The sequence below is a fragment of the Pan paniscus genome, chromosome 8 (assembly GCF_029289425.2).
Source record: "Pan paniscus chromosome 8, NHGRI_mPanPan1-v2.0_pri, whole genome shotgun sequence".
Taxonomy (NCBI): domain Eukaryota; kingdom Metazoa; phylum Chordata; class Mammalia; order Primates; family Hominidae; genus Pan; species Pan paniscus.
Window position 1 is genome coordinate 131,286,773 of NC_073257.2, and position 27,874 is coordinate 131,314,646.

General features: G+C 54.7%; 1 protein-coding gene across 3 annotated transcripts in view; it reads left to right on the plus strand.

Moving 5' to 3' along the window:
* The window catches only part of GRK5 (G protein-coupled receptor kinase 5), a 249,992-nt gene extending 222,435 nt beyond the window's left edge, over nucleotides 1-27,557 (plus strand). For 2 of the 3 annotated variants that reach the window (XM_003825647.6, XM_063607919.1), the window contains 10 exons: nucleotides 2,431-2,494; nucleotides 3,443-3,583; nucleotides 8,708-8,898; nucleotides 11,788-11,825; nucleotides 14,055-14,144; nucleotides 15,603-15,811; nucleotides 20,179-20,316; nucleotides 24,667-24,804; nucleotides 25,141-25,272; nucleotides 26,904-27,557. In XM_003825647.6, coding sequence (XP_003825695.1) covers nucleotides 2,431-2,494; nucleotides 3,443-3,583; nucleotides 8,708-8,898; nucleotides 11,788-11,825; nucleotides 14,055-14,144; nucleotides 15,603-15,811; nucleotides 20,179-20,316; nucleotides 24,667-24,804; nucleotides 25,141-25,272; nucleotides 26,904-27,002 — 1,240 coding nt within the window. In that variant the 3' untranslated portion in view covers nucleotides 27,003-27,557. The remainder of the gene's footprint in view (nucleotides 1-2,430; nucleotides 2,495-3,442; nucleotides 3,584-8,707; nucleotides 8,899-11,787; nucleotides 11,826-14,054; nucleotides 14,145-15,602; nucleotides 15,812-20,178; nucleotides 20,317-24,666; nucleotides 24,805-25,140; nucleotides 25,273-26,903) is intronic. The other variant, XM_034931601.3, reaches the window with a different exon arrangement.
* Nucleotides 27,558-27,874: the final 317 nt, after the last annotated feature.

Consider the following 27,874-nt stretch of genomic DNA (forward strand, 5'->3'; position numbering starts at 1 on the left):
CATCATCAGCCTCACTGCCATCATCAGCATCACCGCCATCAACAGCATCACTGCCATTAGTCCCACTTCACCAGGTCTGATACTGGGAGGCACAGCCAACTCTTGCTGGAGGATCAGTCCTGATTCTGCCAATTACAGGGCAGTCTAGTGGAGCTGTGTTCGCCATGCCCACGCCCGGTTCTGGAGCCCTGGGCTGTGCAACACACAACCCCAATCTGTGTCCACCTTCCCAGAGTGGCAGTGTGGGGTCAGGATACAGAGCATGGGCTGCCTAGACCCCAACTCCAGCCCACCGCTACCAGCCAGGGCCTTGGGCAACTCATTTCACCTCTTGAAGCCTCAGCGTTCTCATCTGCAGAATGGGGACAATAATGATCCCTGCTCCCTGAGCTTGTGTGAGGATTATAGAAGCCCCCATGTGTGCTTGGAGCAGTAGGTATTGTTACTATAGAGACCCCCAGAGGGGGGCATGCCCTTTATTCCTAGGAGTTCAAATAATGACATCTGACACATCACCAGTTTACAAAGAGCCCTCCACTGGATGTAAGGCCTTCTCATGATCATTTTCCTCAGAGGAGTTGGAGCAGCCTTGGGCCACTCAGCAAGGGCCTGGCAAGGCTGGAACCTGAACCCAGAGGCCCCCTCCCAAGTCCTTGGGCCTTGGTCCACCCAGCACTCCAGTTCCCATAGCAGCCTTTGTCAGTGGTCACTGGCTTTCCTTTTTCTTATCTGCACCAAGCACATGAAATGGAGAAATTATCCTTTTTACTCTGTGGCCTGATTGCAAAGAAGGCATTAAGTTTTTGGAGCCTGTAGGGCAGGACCCTGGCCTAGGAATGCCCTACATATCAGATAGCACTCTGCACAAGATCCTGCCCGGTTGCTGCTGTACTGCTGAAATAGTCAAGGGTTTTTTTCCTCCTAAGGTTAACCAAGAAATTCCTGGGAGCTTGCATTCCACTCATTTCCCCCAGCAGAGGAGTTCTGCGGAGATGCCAACCAACCGTTTCTCCTCCATGCATCGTAAACTGTTAGGCGGGCCGCCTTCATGTGGTTTCCGGGGGCGGCTGTAGGGAAGGCTTCCCAGGGCCACGTGGTCGAGGCAGGCGTGTGGCAGCTCTTCCCTTTGGCTGTCCAGCCGCTCCTGTGCAGAAGAGCGGGATACCCGCAGAGGGGCAGCCCTGCTTCGGTGGGGTTTGGGCCCTGCGTCCTGAGGAAGCACTGGTGAAGGGAGAAGTGAGCCATGGCACGCAAATTCAAGATGGGGTGCCAGAGAGTACCCTGGCTTTTCAGGGCCTTCCTCAGAGTGTGGCTGTGGTGCCACAGATGTGATTTCCAGGGAAGACTCATTCGTTCAAGAGCTGCTGGGTGACTGAAGGCTCCCTGGTCATCCTCAGCTGACCCAGTTCTTTGGCCCAGTTCTGCCTCGATCCAACCCCTGCCCTGGTCGGGACTTTTGAGGAGTTTAGGAGCAGGAGTTTAGTCCTGGAGAGCCAAGAGCCAATTTTCACGTTTTAAGCTGATTATTTGTAGCCAAACAGACCAGCAATGCAAACCACAAGCCCTCTGCACCGTGATGTCCTTTATGGCAACTAGATAGGACCATGTCTTTGCTTAGTCCAAAAAGTGCCATCATGCCTCATGATCAGAAGTTCTGTCTGATTCAATGTCATAAATGGCTTTGGCTCATTAAAACGAGGAGTTGGAAGACGCAAGGTGATCATTACTTCCAATCCGATCTTGGCAGGCAGGATCTTCTCATGTTCCTCATCTATGTGGGAAATACAATAAAGGGTCCTCAGTGGTGGAAAGGTTGGGAACCAATGGTAAATATCCCCAGGACACGATTTGAAGACCAGCAGCCTCTGCCCCCTCCTGAGGCCGGGTCTTCTGGGCCAGCAGCAGGAGTGCCCTCAGGAAGGAATAAACCATGCCCAGGACAGGAAGCACTGTCATCCTGCTGGGCAGACTGAGATGCACAGGTGTAGGGAGGGCTGTGACCTCCTTCGTGTCCTTTGTGGGACGCTGGTCCTCTGTGGCTCCTGGCCCCCACCCCTTCCTGCACAGAAGGCACAGCTTCCTTCTGAGTTTCACCGCATGATTTGCAGAGAGAGGAGAACCACATGGAGAGTGTGGTCAAGCACCTCTGCACTCATGTTTTTCAAGCTTTCTGAGCAAGCGAGGCTTGTGCATCCCCCAGCTTGCAGGGGGCTGGGGGCTGGGGGCCAGGGGGCTTGGGATTTGAACACTCAGCTTCAGACTAAGTCCTCGAAGGTCCAGTCTCCAGCGATGATTCCTGGGGGGTCCCTGGGGCTGCTGTGGGGCTCCTGGAATTATACCCCACCCCAGCTGCTCTCAATGTGCCACTGTTTCCTGTGGATTCTGAGTCTTGGCACCATGAGACCAGTGTGGGATTCTTCTTTCTTCCAGGCAACCGGTGACCAAAAACACTTTCAGGCAGTATCGAGTGCTAGGAAAAGGGGGCTTCGGGGAGGTGAGTGAACATTCACGTTTTTAATTGAAAGTTCTTATATTCAAGTCACCTTTCCTGTCCCTTCTGAATCGACCTAAAGGGTCGGCGCAGGGGTCCCCCGGGGGCACCAGTGGCTCAATGTGGGCCCCGGGGGCAGTGAGGGTGGGAGAGAGTCAGTGGCCTTGAGGCTATCAGGTGTGTCTAAGGTGGAAAGAGGGTGTGGAGCTGGGCAGGTGAGACAGAGGTGCTCTCCTGCCAGCCTCAGGCAGGATCCAGCCTGCAGAGGACAAATGGGCAGCCCTGGTCATGTGTGGGGAGGAGATGTGAGGGCGTGAGGAGGCTGGGCAACCTTGGCCGCTCAGTGCCTGGATGACGCTGTCATGCAAGATTCGAGATTTCGTTGTACATTATCCGATCTTCCCAGCATGTGAGGCAAGCCTTGTTATTCCCATTTTAGAGATGAGGAAAGCTGAGGTCCAGAATGGTTAGGTGACCCAGACAAGGGCGCGCAGACAATGTGAAGCAGAACTAAGACTTAAGCCCAAATGCTTTGGTTCCCGCTTATCTGGATTATAAAGTCAGTGTTCTTGAGGATCTCCTATCACTGCCTCCCAAAACAAACTTCTCTACCAGCAGCCAGTAGGAGAAAATCCTGTTGCCCTGGGAATGGAACGGTACTTGGGGCCCCAGTCAGTTATCTAAGCCTTGGTGTGAGTGGCTCATTCTGCCCCTTCCAGGGCTGGGAATCCTTGAAGGAGAGGAGGAGGGAGGGCAAGGGCCCAGGACAGCTGTGGGCCCCAGGCCAGGCATCACTGGGTCCTGGGAGCCTGGAGCACTCATGAAGCCAGGCAGGGCCGGCTCTGACCCCATCCATTCTCTACCTGGGAGCCCTGTGGTCCCCGCCCTGGAGGAGCTTGGGGCAGGCCTCCACGGTGCTCCTGCCACCCTGGTTTCTTTCTTGCACTGCAGGTCTGTGCCTGCCAGGTTCGGGCCACGGGTAAAATGTATGCCTGCAAGCGCTTGGAGAAGAAGAGGATCAAAAAGAGGAAAGGGGAGTCCATGGCCCTCAACGAGAAGCAGATCCTCGAGAAGGTCAACAGTCAGTTTGTGGTGAGTGAGCATCTGGGCCCAGTGACCGGCTCGCCCTTCTGTGGACTGGGGCTTCCCTCCCTCCGGAAGGGCGTGGTCCTCTAATGCGGCAGGTCCCCACCCCTGGGAAGGGGAATGCCAGTGGCAGCGCTGAGCTACAGAAAGGCAGCAAGACATTCCTCCATCACATGGCCCATTGTGGTCAACTGTGGCTGGCTTTGTCCCATCCCCAGAGCCGGCCGGTGCCTGGCTCCCTGCTGTGCATGAGACTGACGCCTCTGTTCTCCTGGACCACTTTGTAAACTCCTCAGTGGACAAAGAAAGTTCACCTGGGCCCAGGCTGGGAGCTGTGGGTTCCACAGACCCTCTAGGCTGGTGCCATCGTGGTGGGGACCTTAGTGCCAGCATCCTGGAATGGCACTATCAAGTCTGTGTGCATTGTGTTAGTCAGTCTAGGCTGGGCCCTGCTGCAGTAACATATTTACCCCAAACCCTAAGTAGCTGAATACAGCAGAGGTTCATCTGTCACTCACCTGAAGTCCAATCAGATTGGGCCACCCTCCTCCATCTAACAGCTGCCCCATCTGGAGCCTTGAAAGTGAGTGCTAGGGGTTCCACACAGAGACTTTCCACTGCCTCTACTGGACAGATGTTCCTCAGTTTCACCCACAGTCTGCCAGCCAGAACCAGTCAATACAGAGACAAGTTAGTTTCAGGGGAGGCTGGGAAATGTGAAGTGCATGGATATTTGGTCAGCTCTAATATCTTCTGCTACACGCTGTTATAAAAAGTAAAGCTGGGTGCAGTGGTACATGCTTGTAGTCCCAGCTACTCAGAAGGCTGAAGCAGGAGGATTGCTTGAACCCAGGATTTCGAGGCTGCAGTGAGCTATGATTGTGCCACTGTACCCCAGCCTGGGTGACACAGCAAGACCTCATCTCTAAAAGTAAATACATGCATACATTAAAAATAATATATACACAAGGTAAAAATTTAAACAGTACAGAAGGATACACAATAAAACGAAAAGCTTCCCTCTTTGAGTAATCACTCCAGGCATGTTTTATTCATGCACAGGCTTTATTATTCTTAGCCAATGGGATCTTCCTGTACCTCTTATGGAGGAATGTTTTTCCCTTACATTGTAGATCTTTTTCTCCATCCAGACCTCTAGTCACACCCCTTTTTAAAGTTGGGCATCATTCTCCTGAAGAGATAAAGCATAATCCATATAGTCAGTCCCCATGGATGGAAATTGTTTTCCATCTTTAAACCACTACAGGGCCGGGCACGGTGGCTCACGCCTGTAATCCCAGAACTTTGGGAGGTCGAGGCAGACAGATCACTTGAGGTCAGGAGTTCAAGATCAACCTGGCCAACATGGCAAAACCCCATTTCTACTAAAAATACAAAAATTACCTGGGCATGGTGGTGGGTGCCTGTAATTCCAGCTACTTGGGAGGCTGAAGCATGAGAATCACTTGAACCTGGGAGGCAGAGATTGCAGTGAGCTGAGATCATGCCACTGTACTCCAGCCTGGGTGACAGAGTGAGACTTTGTTAAAAACAAAACAAAACAAACAAAAAAACCCCGCTACAGACCAGTGTCACTTCCAGAGAATGGAAGTTTGCATCTTGGGATCTCATCCCAGGCCACCCCCAGCTGCCAGCCTTGTCGGGGGTGCAGGTGTGGGCAGTGCCATGGCATGTGGAGATGAGGCAGATGAGGCTAACTTCAGCCATCATTTCAGCTGTGGGCCTTCTTGGGTCCGAAACCTTCCTCCCCACTGCCAGCCGCTTCAGCAAGGACCCCTGGATGCTGCCTATGGAGCCTTGTCTCTGAAGGGACAGTGCTGGCGGGTTCTGCTCGGGGAAGAGGATCATGTGATTCACAAAGCTGGGCAGCACGTCTTTAAGGGCCTTCAGTTACGATGGCTGCACCTTCTTTAACTGTGCCCCATCCATGGCCCCGGCAGGGAGTTCCCACGATGTCACCTCCTGGAGCCCTTTCTCGGTGATCACCTGGGCAGATGTGGGAGAAAGGGGACAGCTGCAGCCATTGCAGCAGAAGCACAGTCCCCATGAGCTTGCTCATCCTTGGCTGCCATTTTGTCTCCTTTCCTCAAAAATAGCTTATGTTGATACACCAGTTTTATGGCACAGCCAGTTCCCAGCCTGGCCCACGATGGCCGGGTTTCATGTGTGCCGCCTCCCTACGTGGAGAAGGATTACCTTCTGGTGTAATTTGCCCCTCCTGCCCCACCATGGCCTTGCTTCACAGAGCCTTGGGTGTCTGGACTCCACCAGCAGAGGACTAGACCCCCCTCTCTTGGTGGCCCCTTGCCAGGTGGACCAGTGTATTAGTCCATTTTCACACTGCTGATTAAGACATTACTGAGACTGAGCAATTTACAAAAGAAAGAGGTTTGATGGACTTATGGTTCCATGTGGCTGGGGAGGCCTCACAATCATGGTGGAATGTGAAAGGCACTTCTTACATGGCGGTGGCAAGAGAAGAATGAGAACCAAGTGAAAGGGGTTTCCCCTTATAAAACCATCAGATCTCGTGAGACTTATTCACTACTATGAGAACAGTATAGGAGAAACTGCCCACAATTCAATTATCTCCCACCGGGTCCCTCCACAACACATAGGAATTATGGGAGTACAATTCAAGATGAGATTTGGGTGGGGACACAGCCCAACCATATCATTCTGCCCCTGGCCCCTCCCAAATCTCATGACCTCACATTTCAAAACCAATCATGCCTTCCCAACAGTCCCCCAAAATCTTAACTCATTTCAGCATTAACTCAAAAGTCCATACACAGTCCAAAGTCCCATCTGAGACAAGGCAAGTCCTTTCTGCCTACGAGCCCATAAAATCAAAAGCAAGTTAGTTACTTCCTAGATACAATGTGGGTACAGGCGTTGGGTAAATACAGCTGTTCCAAATGGGTGAAATTGGCCAAAACAAAGGGGCTACAGGCCCCATGCAAGTCAGAAATCCAGCAGGGCAGTCAAATCTTAAAGCTCTAAAATGATCTCTTTGACCCCATGTCTCACATCCAGATCATGCCGATGCCAAGACGTGGGTTCCCATGGTCTTGGGCAGCTCCATCCCTGTGGCTTTGCAGGGTACCGTCTCCCTCCTGGCTGCTTTCATGGGCTGGCATTGAGTGTCTGCAGGTTTTCCAGGCAAACAGTGCAAGCTGTCAGTGGATCTACCATTTTGGGGTCTGGAGGACAGTGGCCCTCTTTTGACAGCTCCTATAGGCAATGCCCCAGTAGGGACTCTGTGTGGGGTCTCTGACCCCACATTTCCCTTCTGCACTGCCCTAGCAGAGGGTCTCCATGAGGGCCCCGCCCCTGCAGCAAACTTCTACCTGAGCATCCAGGTGTTTTCACACATCTTCTGAAATCTAGGCGGAGGTTCCCAAACCTCAATTCTTGACTTCTGTGCACTCGCAGGCTCAACACCACATGGAAGCTGCCAAGGCTTGGGGCTTCCACCATGGCTCGAGCACTGCATTGGCCCCTTTCAGCCACAGATGGAGCAGCTGGGACTCAGGGCACTGGGCACCAAGTCCCTTGGCTGCACACAGCACGGGGACCCTGGACTCAGCCCGTGAAACCACTTTTTCCTCCTAGGCCCCTGGGCCTGTGATGGGAGGGGCTGCTGTGAAGACCTCTGACATGCCCTGTAGACATTTTCCCCATGGTCTTGGGGATTAACATTCAGCTCCTTGTTACTTATGCAAATTTAGGCAGCCAGCCTGAATTTCTCCTCAGAAAACGGGATTTTCTTTTCTATTGCATTGTCAGGCTGCAAACTTTCCAAACCTTTATGCTCTCCTTCCCTTACAAAACTGAATGCCTTTAACAGCACCTATGTCACCCCTTGAGTGCTTTGTTGCTTAGAAATTTCTTCTGTGAGATACCCTAAATCATCTCTCTCAAGTTCAAAGTTTCAAAAATCTCTGGGGCAGGGGTAAAATGCCAGCAGTTTCTTTGCTAAAACATAACAAGAGTCACCTTTGCTCCAGTTCCCAACAAGTTCCTCATTTCCATCTGAGACCACCTCAGCCTGGACTTTATTATCCATGTCACTTTCAGCATTTTGGCCAAAGCCATTCAACAAGTCTCTAGGAAGTTCCAAACTTTCTCACATTTTCCTATCTTCTGAGCCCTTCAAACTCTTCCAACCTCTACCTGTTACCGGTTCCAAAGTCATGTCTACATTTTTGGGTATTTTTTTCAGCAGTGCCTCACTCTTCTGGTACCAATTTACTCTATTAGTCCGTTTTCACACTGCTGATAAAGACATACGTGAGACTGGGCAATTTACAAAAGAAAGAGGTTTAATGGACTTACAGTTCCACATGGCTGGGGAGGCCCCACAATCATGGCAGAAGGTGAAAGGCACTTCTTACATTGCGGTAGCAAGAGAAGAATGAGAACCAAGTGAAATGGGCTTATCCTTATAAAACCATCAGGTCTGTGAGACATATTCACTACCACAAGAGCAGTATGGGAGAAACTGCCCCCATGAGTCGATTGTCTCCCACTGGTCCCTCCTACAACACATGGGAATTATGGGAGTACAATTCAAGATGAGATTTGGGTGGGGACACAGAGCCAAACCGTATCAACTAGGCACATCCTGCATGCAAGAGAAAGCCTTTACCAGGCCGTGTTCCACTTCCCAAAGCCCCACTGCCCCTCCAGCTCACCCTTACTTGGCCCTGTGAGAATGGCTCCCATACCCAAAAGGGCAAGTGAGCCCTGCTTTTCTGACTGGCCAAGAAGGCACCATCCAGTCTTCCCCAGCTGATGCACACATGTGCTTCTGTGGAGGAAGCACAGACGCCATTCTGTTGGATTCACTGGGAGGTCGGGGTGCTAGCCTGCCCTAACCCGCCTTGGCCTTCTCACCTTGATCCACTGAAAGGGAGGAGCAGGTGTGAGCCCCTTATCAGCCAAGGAGGCCGCAGGCAGGGTCACTGCAGAGGCCATCTGGGTGCAGGGGAGCAGGGTGAGGCTCCTCTGTTCCCTCACACCCCAGCTCCCAGGATCCTGAGGAGGGAAGCGGAAGTGAGTGGCCATTGTCACAACCTCCCCATGGCACTGTTCTTGTGCTCCCAGGTCAACCTGGCCTATGCCTACGAGACCAAGGATGCACTGTGCTTGGTCTTGACCATCATGAATGGGGGTGACCTGAAGTTCCACATCTACAACATGGGCAACCCCGGCTTCGAGGAGGAGCGGGCCTTGTTTTATGCGGCAGAGATCCTCTGCGGCTTGGAAGACCTCCACCGTGAGAACACCGTCTACCGGTGAGTGGAAGGCACCAAGGACTTCCAAGTCTAAGTCCGAGGGGGTGGGGCCGGCCCCTCCACACCCTCGGGCAGGTGGTTGCCATCGCTCTGGGAATCAGCCCTGGTCAGCACCAGGGGAGGGTGCAGAGTCAGACAGACTTTCCACTCCAGGAAGCTGGGGCCCCCGGCACTGAGGAAGCGAGGTGGGCCACCCTCTGGCCAGTGTTCTCCAGCCTCCAAAGTTTAGGGAAGCCAAGCAAGTGAAATGATGTTCCTGAAACTGACTGCTCCTTCAAGTCAAGGAGGACGGGCCGTGACCACTGCTCCCTCCAGTCGCCTCCATCCCAGCAGCCAGGAAAGCTGGGAGGGGGCCTGGTGGCCGCTATCTGGGATCAGTCCTGGGAAGACTTGGGTCGGGTCACTGCCCACAAGCAGAATCGGAGTGGCCCATGGTCCCACTCCATGCTGTCCTCAGCTTGCTCTGGTCTTCACCCCCTCTCCCCACCCACCTCAATCCCACAGGGACCTGGACATTGTAGGGCCAGGGGTCCAGATTCCACTCACAATGAGCAGTGCCCTTCAGATTTTTCTCCCAGTCCTTCTGAAAGAATTTTGAAAAATCTCTGTGATGCTGCATTTTAAGTAGACATTTGAAATATTCCATCATATTGAAATAGTGGCAATTTTTGATATATTGAAATTGAACAGTTACATTACACTCTTCAGGGGATCCAGTGGAATCTCTAGTTGCTGTAGCCAATTGATTTCCACCTGCATTTATCCAAAAAATGCACAGAAAGCTCTTTAGTGATGAGGAATTTTCTATCATTTCCTTCACTCTCTCCATCCCCCCAGAATGTTAATAATACATTTTTTTGCCTGAAAGTCTTTCACTGATTAGCATACATCTCTGAAACAAATATATAGATACATACAAGGGTTTTTGAAATTCTCCTTGACCGTAAGTCTCTAAGTGTTAAAATAACTTCTCTGGCCGGTTGCGGTGGTTCACACCTGTAATCCCAGCACTTTGGGAGGCTGGGGCAGGCAGATCACCTGAGGTCAGTGGTTCGAGATCAGCCTGGCCAACGTGGTGAAACCCTGTCTCTACTAAAAATACAAAAAGTAGCCGGATGCGGTGGCATGCACCTGTAGTCCCAGATACTTGGGAGGCTGAGGCTAAAGAATCGCTTTAACCTGGAGGTTGCAGTGAGTCAAGCTCACCACTGCACTCCAGCCTGGGCGACAGAGTGAGACTCCGTCTCAAAATAAAATAAAATAACTTCTTCTGTCGAGTTGCCATTGTAATTAGTAGTAGATCTCATTTCTAATCAGTCCTTTGGAAGCAGGGGTTTTGACATCTGGAGTGGGTCGCTACAGTCATACTCGGGAGGGGAGGAGGCTGCTTTTCTTCTGTAACTTGGGAGAAGAGTTATTGAGAAAGGGCAGATGGGAGGGAGATCCCAAAAGATGCCAGGACAGAGCATCCTGATGTGAAGAAATCCAAACCCTTCAAACTGCGGACAGGAGGGAACCCCCTGCTCGGTCCTGGCAGACCCCGACACGCAGCCCAGTTTGAAGACCTTTGCAGTGGAGCTCATCTTGGGACCAAGAAGGTTTTGAAAACAAGAAAGAATGGTCTTGATGACATGCCCTTCCCCCCATACCATCCCCCCATTTATGTTTCTGTTTTGTTTTCATTCAAATGAAAAGAGTCAAAATTTTCCCTAAGGGTTGAACAAAGAATTCTCTACTTGATTGCCTTTTATTTAAAAAGAAAAAAGAAAGCCCTCCAAGTTCCAGCTCGTCTTCTTCCGGGGGAAAGAGAACCACAGTGCCTCCTCCCTGGCTGTGACCACTCACCACGGCCTCTCTTTGGGCTCAGTTCTGGCCAGTGCCCACTAGTGAGCTGCCATGCTAGCCTGGTGGCAGCCAGCTTGTTGAGATGATGGCTGCTGCCCTTATTTGGAATTGTTAACACATCAAAAGAATGCCATTTAAATAACAGCAACAAAAGTATTTTATGATAAATAAGGATACACAAACACCAATTATCATTTGATGAGGCTCACTGGCTGGATTTGGGTACATTAACCACTCCGCCTGAGGACAGCTGCCATCAGTTAAATAAACAAAGCTGGGTGGTTGAGAACTGGAGCCTCCATCCAGATCCTGTGTACTGTTTGCCCCATGGCTTAACTGAGTTGCACACACTCTCCTGTTGGCTGTTCTTTTACCCATAGAGAAGACCTTTTCCTATAAAAGCAGCTCCTCTGCTGGCTCTCCCCCCATCCTGGGAATGCAGAGGCTCCCTTACTTGTGAGCAAGATCCTGTCATCAAGAGAGGAGACATTAGGGACAGGATAAGGCAGTCACACCTATGCCATGCCCGGTAGCTGTTCTTTCTCCCAGGCTGTAGCATAGCTGGTGTTGGGGGATATGCCAGTCTCCTGCAGGCCCCATCCCAAAGGGGGTCTTTTTCCTGTGCCCCCACCTTCTCCCCTTTGATCCTCTCTTCCCAATTGCACAGCTCCCTTCATTCCAGGCCCTGTTCTGCCATCAGGGCTTCCTGAGACCTGCAGGGTCTTCTCAGCCTTGGAGTATCCTCAGACCTGCAGTCATTGATATGTGAACAGGGGCCATGACTGGCCTTTTCCTAACTTTCCCAGTCACCCTCCAGGACTGGGAAATGCCTGTGGCAAACGGCAGTGTTGCTTTAAATTACTGGAAGGAGAAAAATTAGCTGAAGATCATTTTGACTCAAACCAGACAGCCTGAGCCAGGAGGTGGGAAGGAAACACACTGTGGCCACTCAGGCCTGATTAGCCCGAGGGGTCGACCCAGATGCCAGTGCATCCTACCTGCCCAGAATGCCCACACTCTGATGCTTGTTGTTTTTCCTTTCAGAGATCTGAAACCTGAAAACATCCTGTTAGATGATTATGGTAAGTCTTTTCCTTCTCGGTAGCTGAGGCGAGCATTGCAACCCAGAGAAAGCAAAGGGCCTCCCAGGGATTCTCAGAGCGGGCTGGGGAAGCTGACCACGGGCCCCACTCCCACTGCTCAGTGCTGGGTACCTGGGGAAGGGGGAAAGCTGTGAGCGTGAACAGAGCTCCTGCTTGGTGAACAGGCAGTGTTCAGAGAGACTTTGAAATTCAGAGTTTTTGAAATTCCCTTTGACCATAGGCTCTTAAGTGTTAAAATAACTTCTGGCTGGGCGCAGTCTCTACAGCGCACTGAACAAGGAGTCCAGAATTTCAGAGATGCTGGGCAAATACTTAACTTCCATCAAGTTCTCCACCTCTCATCTTGTTTGTAAGATGGAAACAAAGCGTCCTGCCCTGCCCTGCCCACCCAGAAGGAAGAGGGTGGTGGAGAGGGTTCTACATGACAGCTTGAGAGGGAATTGCTTGTCAGTCTAGCCAGCTGTAAATGTCTCAGGCATTACGTTTGTGCATTACCATCATTATTTTCTCTTGGCTGTGGACACTGAATAATAAGAACAACCACAGTACCCCTCACAGCTGTTTAGCCTCACACCTGGAAAATAGTTCCTATACCTTCTTTTTTTTTTTTTGAGACAGAGTCTCACTTGCTCAGGCTGGAGTGCAATGGCGTGATCTTGGCCTACTGCAACCTCTGCCTCCCAGGTTCAAGTGATTCTCCTGCCTCAGCCTCCCAAGTAGCTGGGATTACAGGTGCACGCCACCACACCTGGCTAGTTTTTGTATTTTTTTTTTTTTTGAGATGTAGTTTTACTCTTGTTGCCCAGGCTGGAGTGCAGTGGTGCAATCTCAACTCAGTGCAACCTCTACCTCCCAAGTTCAAGCGATTCTGCTGCCTCAGCCTCCCAAGTAGCTGAGATTACAGGCATGTGCCACCACACCCTGCTAATTTTTGTATCTTTGGTAGAAATGGGGTTTTGCCATGTTGACCAGGCTGGTCTCAGACTCCTGACCTCAAGTGATCTGCCCTCCTTGGCCTCCCTAAGTGCTGGGATTACAGGCGTGAGCCACCGGTTTCCACACCTTTGATCTGACTAGATCTTCCCACCTGCACAGAGAAGGGCAAGACAGCATCTCTGTGCCCATTTAACAGATGACAAAACTGAGCCTCAGGGGAGCCATCCTGCCAAAGTCACCCAGCAGCATCAGTGGGGAGCTGAGGTCAGAAACTGGGTCTCCTCCCACCAGGCCCCAGAACCTGGCAGCCCCCAGTAGAGGGAGGGGAGAAACCGGGTCGCTGATGACCTGAAGAGAGGTCTGCATGGGATACTGCCCTGTGGAGGGGCGGTCGGAGGGCCCAGGGCTGCTGCCCCTCTCTGGATGTGCCCGGTGCCTCCCTTGGTCTAAGAACCAAGCCCACGCTGCTCCTCTGCTATCCTGACTGTCAGCCCCCACCGAGCCAGGGAGTCCACACGGCTCCAGCCTGGCGGGATCTCGACACTGGCCCTTGCTGACATCTAGGCTGGAGGGGTGGGGGTGGGGCCCTGGTGTCCATAGGCAGGGAAGGGAAGGGGACGTGTTCCTTCCTGCGGGGTAAGTTGTGGCCGCAACCCTGCCCAGGTGGGCCGTGGGAGGGACAAAGACCGAAGTGGAGCTCAGCTCGGCGTCTCCCGCTTTGGGGGGTCAGTCCTGGGCTGTGAGCTGGGATTCATCTCCAGGCTCTGCCAGGTCAGACCAGACGTTTTCCCTTCTCGTTTCTCTAAAGTGAAAAACAACCAATCTCCAGAGACCAACAAGGCAGGCCGGGGAGCTGCTTCCCAAATCGTTTTATAATTTTTTCCCCTTAAGCAAATTGTTGCATAATGCCAGAAGAACCTCACATTTTTCCCATGAAGTAATCCCAGAACCAAGCCAAGATTCTCTGACCTCAGCCTTCCAGGAAGCCCATTCAGCCTTTGACTAGGCAGGTCGGTCAACGTCCAGCCGGGTCCAGGCATCCTATTGCATCTTTATGTTCCACTCCTGAAGAGTGGGCATTTTCCTGTGTCCTCCCACACCTACACTCTCCCAAGGCTCTTGTGGTCACTCTGAGATGGCAGATTGGGGTCCCTGTTGTCCTTGGACAGATGAGAATGCCGAGAGCTCGTATGCCTTGCCCAAGGGCACACAGCAAGGCCGGGTGCCCATGCGGCTGTCCCAGGGACCCACTGACCCTGCTGTCCCCCTCAGGCCACATTAGGATCTCAGACCTGGGCTTGGCTGTGAAGATCCCCGAGGGAGACCTGATCCGCGGCCGGGTGGGCACTGTTGGCTACATGGGTGAGTGCTGGGCTGCCTGTGTCAACGCACCTTGAGACCCACCGCCTGCTCACCGCCGGCCGAGCCCCCAGAGCCTGCCCGCAGAGCCTCTCGCCTCTTCATGCACTGCTGATCACACACAGAGTCACAGTCTCTGCAGGGCTGCTGGGGGGCGGCCTTAGCCAGGGGGAGGGGGAGCACAGGGGCCCAGATGTGATGACTGCTCTGAGCTCTCTGCACTCCTAGGCCCCCAGCCCCACCTGTGTCCAAAGCCAAGCCACTCTTAGGGGTCGGGGCCTGGCATACAGCGCTGCTAGGGGAGGCCACATTGAAGCAGGGGTCTGGGAGGAGAGGCCTTTGAGAGGAAGGAGGTAATTCACAAGAGCCCGCAAATGAGAGGCGCGCACAGCTGCTGTGTCACCAAGCATGATTCCAGTAGAGAGCAGCCTTGGGCTCCTGCCACCTTTCCTCAGTCTGCTCTGAGACCAGCGTCCTGGGGGTTGCAGGGAAGAGACCCAGAGTTAAGTCCTGTGCCCTAGAATCCCCCGTCCAATTGGGGGCACGCCCTGGGCTTCCTCCTGTGCATTTCACACACCTACCCTCCTTCCCCTGAGAGGCGCGTGCTCGGGGAGCAGGCATGCTACCGCCCTCCAGTCAGGCTGGTACTGACAGCAGCTGCACAGGAGGTGTGCCTTGTCTCTGGTGCCAGAGGGTCCTTTTCAGATTGCATGACATTTGGCAACCTGTGGGGTGTGTGTCTGTGTGTATGTGAGTGTGTGTGTGCCCACGTGAATGCTGATCGATGATTGATAGGGAGGTAGGCGGGTGGGCGGGTGGATGGATGGATGGATGGATGATGGATGATGGATGGGTGGATGATAGATCTGCCTACCTGTGTGTGCATTTGCCTGGGTCTCCTTTTGCAGAGTGTTCCATGCATCTGTCTGCCCCGGCTCTTGTGTGCAAACCAGCACATGTGTGGATGCATTTCCCTCCAGACATACATGCTGATGCTGCAGAACTATCTTTTCTGTATTTCTATGGTAAATCTGTAATTCGGTTTATCAAAGTGGTACAGAAGACATAGCAAGAGATTGTTTGAATTACAGATAAATTTAAGATCATCTTTAATTTGGGTAGATACACCTTTATTCATTGAAACAAATATACCGATAGCACCTGTTCTGTGCCAGGTGTCATATTGTTACGGTAGTGAATAAAGTAGCTCATGTTCTAGGCGAGGGGACATCAAGAGTGCAGGACACCTCCATCCACGGTGGTCAGAGTTCTAAAGCTACAGTCAAAGTCCTTCGGGGGCACAGAGGAGAGTCATCAGGGCAAGCTCCCTGGAGGGGGTGGTATTCACAGCAGTTGGTGGGGTAAGAGTTGGTGGCGGCCATGAAACTCCAGGCCTTCTGTGAGCAGCGCCACCAGCTGTCTCCCTCCTCCTCACTCCTCTCTCCTCTCCTCTGCCCCCAGCTCCAGAGGTCCTGAACAACCAGAGGTACGGCCTGAGCCCCGACTACTGGGGCCTTGGCTGCCTCATCTATGAGATGATCGAGGGCCAGTCGCCGTTCCGCGGCCGCAAGGAGAAGGTGAAGCGGGAGGAGGTGGACCGCCGGGTCCTGGAGACGGAGGAGGTGTACTCCCACAAGTTCTCCGAGGAGGCCAAGTCCATCTGCAAGATGGTGAGCTCCTGGTGGCCAGATGCCACCCTCAAGCTGGTGGCTCCCCTCCCTGGGCCTGGCCCCAGTCTGTCCCCAGAACAGCAAACAGGCTGAAGGGACAGGGGTCTGAGCATGGGGGTGGGGGTTGCAGCCCACCAAGCTAGAGTTGAGGGCACTCCTTGCTGTGGACTGGGGTGGTCAGCGGAGACTTCCAGGAGAAAGCCTGGGTGGGGCAGGGACACCCAGGAACCCAGGGAAGATGGGTGAGGGGAACAATGTGGAACACCCTCACATCCAGCCTGTGGGGGGGTCCACACAGGGCGGAGAAGAGATGGTCTGAGCTGGTGCCCCAGACACAAAGCAACCTTGGGCCAAGCCCCGGCCCCTGCCCTTGGGCCTCCTGCTCCCTCCACCTCTGGATCCTAAGGTGTTGGTTTAAGACGAAGGGCTACAGGGGGTGGGGGCAACGATTTCAGTCTTTGAACATCTTATAACAAAGTTTTCCACCACTAGATGGACTGCTGGTCACGCCAGCCTGGCTCCTGCATGACAGGGTCTAGGGATAGTGAGGTCAGACCCACCCAAAAGCTGGGTGGGTGGGGCCAGATGGGGGGACTGGAAGCCAGATAAGGAGTGACAGGAGCCATTGGAAGTGGGGGATATGGGAGTGGAGTCCGCCCGTGCACCCCTGCCACTGGGCCGCCCCATGCCGGCCCTCAGGCCCTTCCCTGGGAACCAGGACTAGTGGCTGGCTTTGTGGGGAGATGGCCACTTCCTGCTGCTGCCTGGCTCTCAGCCCCCAAGTCCAGCCCATGCCCCCTTGGGGCCCTCCTCCTTATGGTCCCCAGCACAGCTGTGCTGGCACCCCCACTGCAAGCAGCTGCCCTCTAATGCCAGCCTCATAGGGACAGGAGGGGCCGGAGCACCCAGCTCCACAATTGCCAGCCCACAGACTTCCTCTCCTCTCCCTGGAGCCACAGATGTACCCCGTATCCCATGTACCCGGAGCCACAGATGGGCAAACCGAGCCTGGGAGGGGGGAACCACACTTCCCACCCCTCTACATCTGCAGGGACTTTTGGGGCAGATTCAGCGTGTGCATTGACAACCCAGGCAACTCCTGGAGTTTAGGAAGCAGCAGGCCTGGGAGTTGATTAAAAGTCGCAAGGCTTCTGCTCAGGAAGACCTGAGATCTGCGCCGCAAGCGGCGCCAGGAGGGTCTGGCTCGGCTCCTCACCCCAGAGGCCCCTCTCCTGCAGCCAAACACCTCTGCTTGGCCCCTTCCTGTCACCAACCTCATCCTCACATCACAGAGCTGTGGGAAGAAGTCCTGTGTGTACGGCAGACACACGCCCTAACCCCACAGCTGTTGGCCCGCCATGCAGCTGGGGCCTCAGAGAAAGCCACATGGTCATCGCAGCCAGGGCTAGGGTGGGGGGACCGGAGGAGCAGTGCAGCACTGGTCGGGTAAATGGAAATGTGGGTGTGAGCCATACTTGGCTGTCTCATTGGGAGATATCTGTCAGGTGCGACAAAACGAGACAAGGGAAAGAAGGGGTTAGACAGCCGTGGGCAGAGCATCACCAAATGTCCCAGGTCAGGGCCAGGCAATCAGAGAAGCAGGTCTTGAGAGATCTCAGCAGGGATATGGGACGTACTAAGAGGATGACAAGGCGGAGAGGGTCCCAGTCCCACCCCGAGACCCCAGACACCCACCTTGGCCCCTGGCTTTGGAGCTGGGATCTCCTGCTGCAGCCTGGACCAGGGTGCTGCTGTCCCTCTGCTGCCCCCTGGTGGACACTGAGAGAAAGCCTGCTGCTCCCGGAGGACCTGTCCCGTGGGTACAAAACCACTGTCCTCTGGAAGCCTCTGGCCTTGCTGCGGCTTCCCTTACAAATGATCTTGGGTCTTGGGAGTCTAGTCTTAGGCCTCCTTCACGCCCTTGACTGCAGCATCTCCGGCATCTAGGCCTACCTTGTCCCCTCCAGCTGGTGGCAGCTCAGGACACTGCAGAGCCTGACTTGCCAGGAGACCTCGCAGGTCCTGGGTTCAGAGGGCTATTTCTAGGCTCTGGTGGCTCCAGCCCTGCCTGCCTAAGAGCGTCCCTCCACAATCAGTGAGGAAGCCGGTCTCTGGCCCCCAGGTCTGTCCCCCATTCTACCTTAGCAGCCGCAGAACCCACTCCCCCTCCTCTGGAGCCCAGAAATTCACACATCTCACCGCTTTGTCTCCTGAGCCCAGTCCATGGGCCCAGACCTCAGCCTCCATCTTCCCCAAACCCCTGCTCAGTCCCAGCACTGGGCCTTAGCCCCCCTCCAGCTCCCTCTTGCCTTTCAGCCGTCTTGGTCTCACTTGTCCTTCCAGCCCATCTGTACCCCTCCTCCAGGAAGCCCGCTCTGCCTGCCCCACCCATCCCAGCTCACACCTTCTCTTCCTCTCACTTCTCCTGGTGTCCACCTGATAGCATGATTGCAAACTCTTTACCTGACGATGTGGCTGCAAACTGTTGACTGGATGCCAGGGTTTCAAATGGCAGCATATAGGCGGGTGTTCAACCTGCACACGGTTTTTCAAAAGAAGCAAATGGTAGGTTCATTGCCAAGATTTAGAAATGAGGAGATTTCATGTAATAACCTGGATTTTCTGGCTTCTCTTGAAAAGCAGAAGCCCCAGGCCCTGGCTGCCGTCCCACCTGGCAGGAGCTGATACATAGCCTGGCCCGGCCCACCCAGCCCACCCCTCGCCTTTCTCATCCTCGTTTGTGCCACCTTCCTGGCCAGCTGCTGCAGCCCCTGCAGAAGGAGACTTGCCTCTGAGGGACTGCTTAGAACAATGCAGCACCTGGGCCCAGCCCAACCCAGTGCCTTGAGCCTTTGTTGAACAGTGAAGCCCCCAGAGAGAGAAGCAGAGGCATGAGCGCCAGACCCTGAGCCGCCAGCCTGGCGGTCCGTGGGGGCATTAAGGGGCAACACTGAGCGACTGAGTGCTCTGCTTTGTCCTTTCAAGGGTGGAACCTGGTGCTGGCCCTGATGCCACCTTTGATTCCTTTGTTTGGGGGGCAGCCCCCTCCAGACCCTGAGCCCCAAGAGGCCAGTCTGGCTGCTCACTCTCCCCGGCGTCCCCAGCCGGTGCAGTGCCTGCCCCACAGGGACCAGCAGGAAGTGTACATGGGATGAATATGAGCAAAGCGCACGGGGCATTGGGAAAAGACAAGGCTGGGCCCCTACCCCATGCAGTCTGCTCCTCTGGATTTTAGCCTCAAAGCAGACACTTAGTAGACACCAACTGCGTACAGCTGCAGCGCTCAGTAAGGCAGAGGAGAAGAGAGAATCACGAGGCTGGGGCACTGGGAGTGCAGGTCAGGGGCCGGGGCCCTGCGGTCGTGTGGCTGGCCATGGCTAGTCAAGGCCCCCTGCGCGGGTCTAGCCCTCTGGCCTCATTCATAGCCTCATCCCGTCTCACCTGGGTGTCTGCTCCCAAAGACTCTTCCTCTCCTAGTAACCTTCCTGCCTCGTGGTTCTGATGAAGACACTCTCCTACCTCAACCATCCCTGGCTCCTTCTACCTCCAGATGAAAATCCCGCCACCTGACCTGGCCTTCAGGATCCTCTATCATCTCTCCCTGACCAGCCCCCTCCCCTTGACCCATCTCTGCACCCTCCTCCTGCTTTCTAAGTCAAACATGTTTTGGGTGTTCCCCAGACACACCCTGCATGTCCTGCCACTCTGCTTTGCTGGTGCAGTTCCCTCTACCTGTATACCCCTCCCCCTACCCACACCTAGAAAGCCTATTTGTCCTGCAAGACTCAACTTAAATACCTCTTCCCCGTGCAGCTCCCTGACCTCCAGCTGGCAGCCAGTCATGCCCCCTGCCCCCGGGGTGCCCGATCTGTATCACCTTGATGCATCCTCTGAGCATGATTAGCCCCCCATGAGTCTGAGCACTCCTAGAGGCCAAGTGCCTCGGTGGTGCCTTCTCTGTCAGGAAGGGGCTTGCACCCAGGAGGTACAACTCTGCAAATTAGCTGAGTATGTGCACGAGACAGAGCTATTGATGCAGTCCTTGCCTTTTGTTGCTTACCCTACACAGAAGAGGTGACAGTGACTCGACACCCATTAATGAGTGCCCACCATAACCCAGGAACAAGGTCTGTAATCCTGAGAGAAACAAGATTCCTGCTCTCCTGTCCCATCAGGCATCTAGCCAGGCTGTGAATGTGTGAGCACAGATGCACGCCAAGACTCAGAGGCAGCCCTGAAGCAAGACCTTTGCAGGGTGGGGCAGCGTGTCTTGGGTTCCTAGGCATGGTGCAGACACTGTGGAGGCAGGAGGTCCGGACAGGAGGAGAGGCCCAGGGGACGTGGCTTCATGGGGCTCTCTGTTTCAGCTGCTCACGAAAGATGCGAAGCAGAGGCTGGGCTGCCAGGAGGAGGGGGCTGCAGAGGTCAAGAGACACCCCTTCTTCAGGAACATGAACTTCAAGCGCTTAGAAGCCGGGATGTTGGACCCTCCCTTTGTTCCAGACGTGAGTAGCCTCCCCCAGCCCCCAGCAGCTCCCTTCACAGGGTACCCAGGGCTGCCCCCGAGTGCTGCCTCACAGTGAGCTGGTGCAGAGTGTGGGGCACATCGTGTCTTTGTGGGGACCAGAGTCCCCTCCCGGCCACTCCTCACCTAAGCTGCAGATGAACTTCACGCCAGGCAGTGCAGAAGAGGCGTGGGCCAGGGAGCCCACATTGGCTGTCCAGAGACTTGGGCACTTTCCCAGGTCTGGGGGTCCTGGACAGATTCCTTCTAAGCATCAGTTTCCTCCCTGTCCAGTGAAACCAGTAACACTCATGCCTCCCACCTGCCTGGGAGATTTGAGGGTGAAATGAGAACTGAATGGGGAATGCTTTCAAGAGCATTGACGGCCACTACATTCAGTTCATCTTGACCAGCATGCATGCGTTGAGCACTACTGTTGACGCCAGGTTCTGGGCCAGGCAGAAACATAAGAGGCCCCTCCCCGAGCAGCTCACATTGCAGGGAGTTGCATCTTCCCAGGAGGTCCCCAGGTCCCCCAGTCGGTGTGTGAGGCAAGATTCCAGCTGAGGTAGAATTGTCCTTGAAAGTCCCCTACATGGTCTATAAATCATGAGCTCTCAGCTGGATCAGAGGCCCAAGAGAGGCAGACCAGGCAGAGGCTGGGTGATCTGTGCGGGATACGTGCTGTGATTCCGGGGCCTGCTCTGTTTAAAGTCAGGGAGTCAGAAGCCAGGAAGGCCTGCTGTGCTTCGGCTCCTGCCACGCTCCCGCGGATGACCCCTTGCCGGCAGTGGGGACTGGGCTGGGGACTGTGGAGGCCGTGGGAGCAGCAGTGTGCTGCAGGCGAATGACTGCATCTCCAGAGAGCTCATGTGCACCTCTCTTCCCAATTCCGTGTCCAATGGCTTTGCGTCGGTAGCTTACAGTAGATCCCGGTGGTAGCATCTGCACAGCAGCAATTTGCAAATGCTACAAATCAGGGCCTCCGCGTCCCCCTCTCCCAGAACCAGTGGTTATCACTTACCAGTACCGCCCTGAGTGGAGGCGGGTGGGGACCGTCCTTGGAACTCTGGCACCCCCTGTACATGGGGATCCCCTGGTCCTCTGGGACAGAAGGTGGCTTGGGAAGCTGCTAGGTGCGCATCAGTGTCCATGGCAACCACACCACAGACCCCGTCTGGCCAGGGATGGCATCAGTGTGATGGGTAATCAGGGAATGCTTTTTGGAGAAACACGGGGGCCACTGAGAATATAAAGAGTAGGCCGGGCACGGTGGCTCATGCCTGTAATCCCAGCACTTGGGAAGGCTGAGGCAGTCGGGTTAGGAGTTCGAGACCAGCCTGACCAACGTGGTGAAACCCCATCTCTACTAAAATACAAAAATTAACCAGGCTTGGGGGCACACACCTATAATCCCAGCTACTCGGGAGGCTGAGGCAGGAGAATCGCTTGAACCCAGGAGGCAGAGGTTTGCAGTGAGCTGAGATTGTACCACTGCACTCCAGCCTGGGCGACGGAGCGAGACTGCATCTCAAAAAATAAAAAGTGAAAGTCACTGAATGCTGCAAACTCAATCTGCAGATGAGCTTGAGCAGGCAGGGGGAGGATGGTAATCACAGCATTGCTCTCGACCCTGGCTGCCTGGCGAACCGCCTGGGGAGCATGAACAACACTCGCCTTGGATGCAGTCCCTAGGGAGTCTGGGGTAAGACTCGGGCTTCAGGAGTTTTGAAACCTCCCCAGCTGATTCTAGCGTAGAGCCAGGGTTGAGAGTCACTATTATGGGAAGTGCCACATGCAAGGAGTGTGTTGTTTATTTGTTGTTTGTTTTTAGTGTCAAGGGCTTTGGGAGTGGCCACTCCTTGGTGTTCCAGGAAACCACATAGCGTTGAGTGCATGAACATCACGGTTGTGCCATTGGGCTGATGTCCGAAATTGGAGAGGATGTGGGCATCCAGACTGGGGGTGTGGCAAAGGTTTGGAACCCGGGTGGCCATCCTTGTGGCCTCTGGGCTACCTATTGCTATGGTGATGGGCTGAGATTAGTCATGGCATTGGAACTATTCCTCTACCTTCCAGCACTCTCCAGGTCCCATGCCAGGCCCCAAGGGAGATCCCATGGCACACAAAACAGTTGGCTGTTTCCAGTCTGAAGAGGAGCAGGGGTGTCAGCAAAACCCCTTAAATAGAAGTAGAAATACGAGTCACAAGAGAAGAGAACAGGCAGCCTCCGGGAAGATGGGAGAGTAGCGGGGCCTCCGTGCGTGCACCCAGGCATGGCTGGAGAAAAGCGCTCCAGGCCCCGGAAGCAGCATGTGGAAGGAGGCGGCTCTGAGGGTCAGAGCGACCAACTGTCCTGCTTTGCCTGGGACTGTCCTGCTTTTAGCACTGAAAGTCCTGTGTCCTGGGGAGACAGGGACAGTTGGTCACCCTGGGAGTGACCCTGGCCACTTCGAATCAGGGCATTAGGAGGATGAGGTAGCAGAGCCCCGCAAAGCGCACAGCCTGACAAGGTGCACAGAGCAGCCCACCGGTGCCCTCCTGCCCCAGCCGTTTACCCTGTGGCCCAGGGCCTCTGTTCCTGGCATCCGAGGCCTCAGGTGAGCAAAGGTTGCAGGCCCTGGAGTGCGAAGCCGCTGTGAGCTGGGGACTTTGCCTTTTCCCCACTGGCCCTCCCCAGGCTGCACGCCAACCCCCCAGTCATCCCTGCCAGCCCCCCACAGTCATCCCGCCCCCCACAGTCTTCCCTGCCAGCCCCCCACAGTCTTCCCTGCCAGCCCCCCACAGTCGTCCCTGCCAGCCCCCCACTGTCATCCCTGCCAGCCCCCCACAGTCATCCCATCCCCACACCACTGTCGGGGCTGCTGCCACATTCCTAAACCACGAGCACTGTGAGTGACATCATCTTTTTCACTTCCATTGACTCTTTTTTTAAAATAAAAATCAATGTATTTTAAAAGGAAACCTTTCCAAGGAAATAATAGCCATGAAAGAGGGGTTTGGGTGTGCCAGGTAACTTTCTGTTCCATTACAGATTTTTCAAATACGCTCATTTCTTAACATTCCTCTGCAAGCCACCCAGGGCCAGCTTCGTGAGCTTGACCTGGCACCCCCTAGGGCACCCTGGGTCCCCACACCTGGCTCAGTGCCCTCTGTTGCCATCTTAAAATTCTAAATGTGGAACATGGACCCTGCGTTTTCATTCTGCGCTGAGCATGTGAATGATGTGGTCTTGCTTCCAGCTAAAAGTCCGCTGAGTTCCACGGTGGCGTGCACCCCGGGCTTTGGGAACTAGAGAAGGGTCGCAGCTCTGCAACTGGACACCCCTGCCCGCACCCCTGATTCCGCCCACGTGCACTTGGGCCCATGGTTTGCTTTGCTGGGGACAGCATGGCCTTGAGCCTTGAGCTAGAGACCAGAGCAGACTGGAGGGGAGAGTCCCAGAAAGTGCCGAGCCCTGAGACCATTGCTAGAACCTTCCTGGCATGGCGGAGCCCATGCTGAGCTGGTGCACTGATTCACAACCTTCGTATTAGCCAAATGTCAGGAGACTATAAGCAGGAGGTAGCCTCTACCCTCCAGTGACAGATGTGTCACCAGGTCTGGGGATCCCTTCACACCCCACCTGGGGCTGTCTCTATAAAGGCCTCATCTCCAGAGGCTCTGGGAAGCCTCCCCGCACCAACCTTGAACTCTTAGAGGGCAGGGTCCACCCAGGTTCATCTCTGCCCTGGCATAGAGCAGGCCCCCAGTGCACAGCTGAGGGATGAGTAAGGCAAAAGATATGCCTACCATAATAATACCAGCTCCCAGTTACGGGCGCCAGGCTCGGTGGCCAGCACTGACAGCAGCCCCATCGCCCAGGTGCCTCGTTGTCCCCATTTTGCCGGTAAGGAAACAGGACATAGGCCTCAGGGGATATGAGACTTCCCCAAAGTTCCTAAGCCCCACAGCTGGGACTCTAGCCCACGTCTGTCCAGTATGGGTAAGGGAGTGATGGCAGGAATGAGCCCTGGGCTGGGCACCCAGGTGCCCCGAGCTCCTGTGTCACCCCAGCCAGGGTCCCCGTCATGGATCTGAGAGAGGGCTGCACTGTCATCTGGAGGGGTCGCAAAAAAAACCACAGGCCATCATCTGAGGTGGACAGGAAGCCCAGCCAAGCCACTGGGGCCGACCCCTCCCCTGGACTCACCTGCCTCTGAGCCACACGCCCTCCAGCCACTACCCATAGCAGTTCTGGGGGTGTGTCCTGGGAAGACTCCCTTCTGCTCCCCAAAACCCCAAGGCCTGGCTCGGGGCCACTGGAGCCGCAGGCGGGACATATGTGTGACCAGCCCTCTGCTCCTGGCAGCCCCGCGCTGTGTACTGTAAGGACGTGCTGGACATCGAGCAGTTCTCCACTGTGAAGGGCGTCAATCTGGACCACACAGACGACGACTTCTACTCCAAGTTCTCCACGGGCTCTGTGTCCATCCCGTGGCAAAACGAGGTGAGCAGGGCAGGCCACTTGCTTTGGTCTGGGTGGGAGGGAGGGACTGATGGGGGGAAGGAGGCGTCGGGAATATGAGTTTGGCGGCAGGAGGCTGAGCGCATGGTTTCTGTTTTCTCCATGAAGGCAGCACACAAAAGCTGTCAGTGGCCAAGTAGGGAGCTGTAGCCACCACGGGCCAGTCATTGACGGGGAGCCTCGCCCAGCCCCTGAGACCTGGAGGGCGTGTGGCTCAGGGGCAGGTGAGGCCAGGGGAGGGAACCCCAGTGGCTTTGCTGCTGGGCTTCCTGACTGCCCCAGTTGACGGCCTGTGTTTTGTTTTCACGGCCCCTCCAGATGATAGAAACAGAATGCTTTAAGGAGCTGAACGTGTTTGGACCTAATGGTACCCTCTCGCCAGATCTGAACAGAAACCACCCTCCGGAACCGCCCAAGAAAGGGCTGCTCCAGAGACTCTTCAAGCGGCAGGTGAGACACCCATGCCTGGCCAGTCCTGGCATCAGCCCCAAGACCCCTGGCTCACTTCCATGGGAAACGAGAAGACCCACAGTAGAGACCCTTGGAAGGCTTGGAAGTCTGGGGCAGTAGCAGCTTGGAAGGGCAACTGATTATGTCCAAGGCCCCTGATACCCACGGCAGCTGATGGGATCCCCGGGGAGAAGGGTAGGTCCGGCCCAAATTCACCCTCCCTCTGGGTTCCTCCGCCTTGACACTGTTGGCGCCTGGGGCCGGTTAATTCCTTGTCACGGTGCCATCCTGTGCATCACAAGACGTGGGGCAGCAAGTTTGGCCTCCACCCACCAGATGCAGCAACACCCCATCCCCCAGTTGTGAGAGCCCATAAAGGAGCCAGACATTGCTGAATGTCCTCAGGGGCACAGTCACCCCTGGTTGAGAGCCACTGCCCTCTCTGGCCCTTACGAAGCCTCAGTCATATAAAGACTGAACATCATAAGCCCAGGGAGAACTGGGGGTAGAAGCTGACCCCACAGAACCTTCCGGCTCCTGGGATGGCCCCCATCCAATGCTGTGCCCTCTAGCTGGCAGCCAGAGGAGACAGAGCCCTTGGGAAATGACACTTAGAGCCTGGCCCTGGGTAAGGGTTGGTGTGGGCCAATGGAGGAAATGCCGGGGAAGGGCCCCCACCTCACCCCACACCATGAAGGTGGCCACCATACACCCCGTCTTGGCCTGGCCCTTGAGGAAGCTGTGGCCCAGTGTGCCCACCCTGGAGCCTGGGAGGCTCCCTCACCTAGTTCTGCTCCTTCCTCCTCCCCACAAAGAGCCAGCTCCAGGATGGACACACTCAGCCAGTGATAATATAAAAATACAACGCTTCAATGCTTCCATCAAGTAAAACGGAAGTTCCAGAAAGAATGACCTCTCCCTCCCCTGATGGCCAGGCATGCTAAGAACACCCTGGGTCCTAGAAAAAGAAATTACCATGGAGTCTCACAGACCCGGGTTCAAACCCAGCCCTGAGACTTCTTGGTTATGTGGCAACTTACGGAACCTCTCCCACCTCGGTTTGCCTGCCTGAAACATCAGGATAGAAATGCCCATTGCCTAGAGCCATGGGTGGCGGCCCACATGAAGGGCCCAGCACCCACGGGATGCAGAGGGAAGGCCTGAGCAATGGGAACGACCGCCCATCTCTCCCAGGCCGGCCGTCGCTAGAGCCCTTTGCATATGAGGCCCCATTGTATCCTCCCAGCCACCCTGTGCGGAAGCTGCTCTTCTCCCGTGTTACAGGAGAGGAAACTGGGAGATGGAATTGCATGCCCAAGGCCACTCTGCGAGGGAGGGGAAGACTGAGAATTCCAGCCCAGGCAGTGTAACCCCATGCCTGCAGGCTTAACCAAGGTGGATATTATAGGAGGGGCCGCCTCCACCCTGATTGGAGGTTCTGTTAATTCCATAGCTCTTCCCAGGTACCTGTGTCTCCAGGGGTGGCCCTTGTACCTGGCTCTGAGGGGAGACTGCAAAAGGCAATAAAAAGCAAGGGTTGGAGCTGGCAGAGGCAGCCCCTGACCCATCCCCAGGGCTCCCAGGACTGACTTCTGTTCTCTCCACCCCGTCTCCCCCAACCCCAACCCCAGCATCAGAACAATTCCAAGAGTTCGCCCAGCTCCAAGACCAGTTTTAACCACCACATAAACTCAAACCATGTCAGCTCGAACTCCACCGGAAGCAGCTAGTTTCGGCTCTGGCCTCCAAGTCCACAGTGGAACCAGCCCAGACCCTTCTCCTTAGAAGCGGAAGTAGTGGAGCCCCTGCTCTGGTGGGGCTGCCAGGGGAGCCCCCCGGGAGCCGGTGAAGGAGGCCGTCCATCCCGTCGACGTAGAACCTCGAGGTTTCTCAAAGAAATTTCCACTCAGGTCTGTTTTCCGAGGCGGCCCCGGCCGGGGTGGATTGGATTTGTCTTTGGTGAACATTGCAATAGAAATCCAATTGGATACGACAACTTGCACGTATTTTAATAGCGTCATAACTAGAACTGAATTTTGTCTTTATGATTTTTAAAGAAAAGTTTTGTAAATTTCTCTACTGTCTCAGTTTACATTTTGTATATTTGTATTTAAATGAAAGTGAGACTTTGAGGGTGTATATTTTCTGTGCAGCCACTGTTAAGCCATGTGTTCCAAGGCATTTTAGCGGGGAGGGGGTTATCAAAAAAAAAAAAAAATGTGACTCAAGACTTCCAGAGCCTCAAATGAGAAAATGTCTTTATTAAATGTAGAAAGTGATCCACACTTCACCTTTGAAGGATTGGTTGTATTTACCCACATCTATCTCTGGAGCCATTTCCTCACATTGGTGTCACCCTTCTGTCGGCTTGGAATAATCTGAATTAAATGTTCCAGACACACGTGGGACTTCCCCCTCCCAGCCAGAATGTCCTCTCCTGGGGCCCTCGGAGTCGCCTAGGCTGAGCCCTTCTCCTCGAGGGGCACGCCGAGCCACTGTCGCACCCACCTCTGTCTGCTCTTCCTTCAGGAAGGCGGCTGGCGCGCGGATCTAGGTGTTTGCAGCCTGGTGGGCGATGGGCCTCTTTCCTTCTAAGCAGGTC